Below are 6,000 nucleotides of genomic sequence, written 5' to 3'. Positions count from 1 at the left end.
GCACAGCCCAAACGGCTGGAAGGGCCTGTTCTGCCCTGTATCTCTCTAAAAAAATAAGTAAATTTAATGCATATTATTTGTTGAAGTAACCAATTTCAAATTAAATTTACTATTAAGGTAAATGTCACTAAGCACGACCCTGAGATTTATTTTCTTGTTGGTATTTCTTGTAGAACCAAGAAATACAATAGAATCAATGAAAAACTGCACACAAATGAAAGACTTCCAAGTGAATAAATATAAACTGTTGCACGAATACAAAGAAATAAGGAGAGGGGAATTCTCTGCTGGATTTGGCAGGAACTGGATGGGCAGATTGGCCTAACCCTGTGTTAAAGTTTGTAAACTCTTATCAGATGCAATGAATCTGAGTTGAGCATTTGAAGAAGGAACTGAGAATTTTGAGTACAAGTCGTACTTCCTAGAAATGTTACTCATCTTGACTGAATACAAGAACATGAGTTTACTAAGGTAACCTCATTTTTTAAAAAAAGAGAGATTTCTACAAAGCAACTGATAGTTGTACTAGGAATCGAAAGATGTTTCATCTGGTTTGATAAGATGGTTATCTGGTTGCATTACTGTTATGGAGGGTCGAATGCAAGGGACTGGAAAAAGCTGCTGAAACTCAGCCGGCTCCATTGTGAGCACTAGTCTCCCCAGCACTGAGGACATCTTCAAACAGTGATGACTCAAAAAGACAGCATCGGACATTGAGGACCCCCATTACCCAGGACATACCCTCTTCTCATTGCAACCATCAAGGAGGAGGTACAGGAGCCTGAAGACACAAACTTAACGTTTTTGGAATAGCTTCTTCCCCTCGGCTGTCAGATTTCTGAATGGAAAATGAACACTACCTCACTACTTTATTTTCCTTTTTTCTCTTTATCTTATTGCTTTTTTGTGCTGCATTGAATCCAGAGTAACACTTTATTTCATTTTTCTTTAAACTTGTGTACAGGAAATGACATTAAACAATCTTGAAACCTGAATTTTGAAAGATATAAAGAATAGCAAAGTAGAAGTGCAAGGCACACGTGGGCAGGAATGGAAAGAGAGCAAAATATCAGTCTGTTTTGTGGGTGGTGGGGGGCGGTACCTGTCTGAAAAGCAGAATTGTCGTCAGAAATTGGAAAACTTTTCCAACTCTGCTGTACTGAGTTGGAAAGTTCTGTCGTTCCACTCAAGAGGCGATACCTCAAGGAGGCAACATCCACCACTGAAGAAGTTCACCATCTGGGACTTGCCCTCTTCGTGCATTACTGCCCTCGGGAGGAGGTACAGCAGCCTGTAGACACAAACTCAATGTTTAAAGAACAATTTCTTCCCCTCTACCATCAGATTTCTGAATGGTTCATAAGTGCTATCCCATTATTTGTCTTTTACACTATTTATTTATTTTGTAATGTGGAGTAACTTTGTCGTGCGCTGTACTGACTTATATCAGTGAAGATAAACCTGATTCGGATTCTGCCTTGTGCTGAACGTCACTGGTATGTGGGAATATGGAACTGAAGAAAAGTCAGCCTTAGTGGAGCAGACCTGGTGGGCTGAATAGCCTAATTGTGCTCCACTGTCTTGTGGTCTTACGGAATAGTATTGGTGACAGAGCACAGAATGGGAATGGTTGGAGAATGAGCGACAGAGGTTTAATATAGGAAGGCATGGGAACGTCGCGGTTAGTGTAACATCATTACAGTGGCAGCTGTAAGACTGGGTTTTGATCCCTGCCCTTGCCTGTAAGGAGTTTGCACATTGTCCCCATGCCCCCATTTGTTTTTTCTGGGTACTCTGGTTTCTTCCCACTTTCCAAAAACGTATTCTTTAGAGAGTGTGGAACAGGTCCTTTGAGTGACACCATCCAGCAACCCACTGATTTAACAATCGCTTAGTTACAGGACAATTTACAATGACCAATTAACCTATTACTGATACATCTTTGCACTGTGTGAGGATAGATTATAATCTAACCAGCTGACAAATCATTGTTTTATACCTCTCCTCATAGGACATATTCTCTAGTCCAGACAGCATCCTGGTAAATATCCTCTGCACCCTTTATAAAGCTTCCTCATCCTTGGCCAGTGCTGAACAGTATATTCTAAGTGTGGTCTAGGCAGGGTTTTATAGAGCTGCATAGCCACATAGCTCTTAAGCTCAACGCTCCCCCCCCCACCCCAAACTAATGAAGAACAACACATCGTATGCCTTCTTAACCACCTATCAAACCAGATAAAATATTTTATCCAAGTAAAGCTATCTGCTGATATCCAGAATTCTCTCAATTTTTAAAAATCAGATTTATGGGTAGAGTCACGCTCTTGTTATCAGATTGTCAGTGAGAACATGTACATAAGGGTTAGGGTTAGTAATCTGTGGGCATGCCAGAAACATGGTGACACTTGCAGGCTGCCTAGCACGATCCTCATCATTGTGACTGGGAGAGCTCTGTAAGCGCACCCCTTGCACATGCGCATTAGCGCGCACACGCAAACGTTGCTTTGTTATTTTGCTGCTGTTATGCTGAGTGAGTGCAATTCAATGTATTCCCCTAGTTTATACCATTAATGGGTCCTAAAGGGTTTGGCTTTGTGGTGCTTTTCCCACCATACACGGTGGAATATTCCATTTCTTTAGTGCTGGGGTGTGTAAATGTGTATATGTTGATTGTATACTGTATTTAAGGTAGATTCCTCTGTTTATTTTGTAATATGATTGTAACTACATTGTGGGGTGCATTGTTTTCTAATTCATGGGTAGTTTTAATGAAGCTCTGTTGGGAGTTAAATATGGTACAGGTATGTGTTGCTTAACGTCCACAATACGTTCTGTGAAATCGGACGTTATGTGATTTGGACGTTGTGCGAACACCATATTATATACTTAGCAAACCTGTAGTGTACCTGTATTGACTAAATCCATGTCATTAGCAATTTCTCCATAGCCGATATAGGTCCCTCTCGCATTTTCATGAGTCTTGTAGCTTTCAGTAAAGCTAATCAGGACCGTCGTGATTGTTGAGTGCGACATGCCTAAATCCCGAGCAATAGCATTTGCTGGTTTTCCACCTTCATATTGTTTAATAACCTTTTGTTTCACTGCCAAATCAGTACTTTTCCTTTGCCTCTTGCTGCTGCTATCACTAGGAGTGGTTTTGCTGCGTTTGGAAGCCATGATGCATGTTACGGTAATATTTTCGAAAGAAAATTAAACAGCGAGATAACGCTACTACACTCAAGAGACGCGCGATACAGGAGATTGGTTACGTCTGCTAGGTCACGTTCTCCGATCGGGACTACGGACGTATATGCGATCGGACGTTGTCCGAGTGGACGTTAAGCGGCACACAGATGTATTGTCCTAGTGTCGGTTTAAATGAGCTCTCTGCTATCAGTCGGAGAGAGAGGGGGAGGGGCAACTGCCTGGACAAGTAGTATGCAACTATCATAATGCTCTCTGGTAGATATATTTTTACAAATATTGGCAGTTATCTTTTCACTATTTTCACTAATTTTTGTAAGTTTGATTTTTGACATACCTAATAAATACCCTTGCACTAAAGTGCTGAGCACTCCAGCCATTTTTCCTTTGGCCTTAACCCATGTATCTAACAATCATCTTCATCATCATCATCAGCATCGTGATGTGCTGTGTCATACGAGGTGGGCGGTCATGGTCTTTCCATGATTGTTTTCGGCAAATTCTACGGAAGTAGTTTGCCATTGCCACTTCGGGGCAGTGTCTTTACAAGACAGGTGACCCCAACCATTATCAATACTCTTCAGAGGTCGCCTGCCTGGTGCCTGTGGTCACATAAGTAGGACTTGTGATATGACCATCCACAACCTCACGTCACTCTGATGTGGTGGGGGGGGGGGGGGCTCTGCAGGTGCTACACCTTGACCAAGGGTGACCTGCAGGCTGGTGGAGGAAAGGAACACCTTACACCTCCTTTGGTTGAGACGTATCTCCACCTGCCGTACAATCCTCACTGATATGATTTGAAGTAAATGACGCATTTTGCTGTATACTTTGATATAGATGTGACAAATAACCCTTATCTTTGAATGGAGAAGGTAGGTGAAACAGTCAACTGGTTAGAAAAATGATTAAGGATTAAAGGTTAGAGTTTAAGGTTAAATATTAACTTTGTGTTGTTTGCTTCAATGCATCAGGACTTGCACCATTGGGATCGGGAACTGATATTTCCCCTCAACCATCAGGATCTTGAACCCGAAGGGGTAACTTGGCTCTCCCCAGCACTGAACTGTTCTCACAACCTTTGGACTCACCTCATCACCACGTACTTTCCTCTGGACGCTCCCATTTCCTCCCACGTTTCAAAGACGCATGAGTCAGGGTTGCAGAGTTGTCGGCATTAAAACACTGTGACATTTGTGGGCTGCTCCCAACTCAAACCTTAGATTGTGTTCAAAATAAATGTATTATCAAAGTACATATATGTCACCATATATATTTTCTTGAGGGTATTCACAGTAAGTACAAAGACACACAATAGCATAAATTAAGAACTGCAAACAACCAATATGCAAAAGGCAACAAACTGCGTAAATACAAAAGGAAAGTAATACTAATAAATAAATAAGCAATAAATATTGAGGACATGAGATGAAGAATCCTTGAAGAGAGTCTATAGGTTGTGGAAACAGTTCAGTGGAATTGAAATTTCAGGGGAGTGAAATTTTTCACTAACTTTGTTGAAATCAAACCGGCATCCACCACTTTCACTGGCTTCACTTTCACTTCCACACTTGCACCAGCCTCTGAGTGAAGAGGTTCCCCATCAGATTCACCGTAACTAACTCACCTTTCATGCGTTACCCATGACCTTTAGTTCTAGTCTTGGTCAACCTCAGTGGCGCTAAGGATTGAAGCAGGGTGATGGAGATGAGGGAATATTTCTTTAGTCAGAGGATGGTGAATCTGTAGGATTCATTGCGACAGATGTCTGTGAGTATGTTTAAAGCAGGGGTTGATTAGTACTTGATTACTCAGGGTGTCAAAACATTACAAGGAGAATGTAGGAAAATGGGGTTGAGGGGGATAATAAATCCACCATGACAGAATGGCAGAGCAAACTCAATGAATTCAATGGCCTAATTCTCCAATGTCTAATGGTCCTCAAGTTCCTCTGTGTATCAACACTCTTAAGGGTGTCCTCACATTTGACCTACCAAGGGGCAGCACTTCACATTTGGCCGAATTAAACTCAGTCTGACATTTTGCCTCCTATGTCGTATTATCTCAAGAATCTTAGTTTGTAGGTGGTTTTAAAAAATGTCCATCATCACTCAAGGTTATAAGTGTGTGGGGTTTGGAGTTTAACCATTTTGTTTCTCTTGCAGTGTGCCGTCAGTTTGCAGTTCGTGAGGATCACAGTTTGGCACACAATCTCCAGGAGCAGGAGAGTAAGTACCAGAAACATACGTTATCACAGTGTTACAAAACACATGCAAAGGTGAACCGTCTGTGTACAAAAATAAGTCTGGAGATCAAAAAAAACTGATGCTATCAGAATGTTCTGAAAGTAGTCCTGATGAAGGGTCTCAGCCCAGACTTGGACTGTTTATTTCCCTCTGTTGATGCTGCCTGATCTGCAAAGTTCCTCCTGCTTTTTGTATGTCTTGCTCAAGATTTCCAGCATCTGAAGAATCTCTTGTATTTCGGGTATTTGCTTCCTCCTAACTTTCACTCCTATCTACCTATCTTCCCCTTCAACTGGTTTCACTTATAATTTGACAGACTGTAGTCCTTCCCCCCCCACCCCCACATGCCCCCACTTTTTTATTCTGGCTTCTGCTCCCTTCCTTTCCACTCCTGATGAAGGGTCTCAGCCTGAAACATTGACTCTTTATTCTTCTCCATAGATGCTGCCTGACCTGCCGAGTTCCACCAGCATTTTGTGTGTTACTTTCGACTTGCAGCATTTGCAGAATCTCTTGTGTTAAGGAAGAAAGTGTACAGTGTTTACATAGT

General features: G+C 41.8%; 1 protein-coding gene across 2 annotated transcripts in view; it reads left to right on the top strand.

Moving 5' to 3' along the window:
• ccdc50a (coiled-coil domain containing 50a) overlaps positions 1-6,000 on the top strand; it is a 152,143-nt gene that overhangs the window by 23,973 nt on the left and 122,170 nt on the right. For both annotated transcript variants that reach the window (XM_063045251.1, XM_063045249.1), the window contains exon 2: positions 5,370-5,432. In XM_063045251.1, coding sequence (XP_062901321.1) covers positions 5,370-5,432 — 63 coding nt within the window. The remainder of the gene's footprint in view (positions 1-5,369; positions 5,433-6,000) is intronic.

Source organism: Mobula hypostoma, chromosome 4 (genome assembly GCF_963921235.1).
Source record: "Mobula hypostoma chromosome 4, sMobHyp1.1, whole genome shotgun sequence".
Classification (NCBI taxonomy): Eukaryota; Metazoa; Chordata; class Chondrichthyes; order Myliobatiformes; family Myliobatidae; genus Mobula; species Mobula hypostoma.
This window is presented reverse-complemented; position numbering and strand designations above follow the sequence as displayed.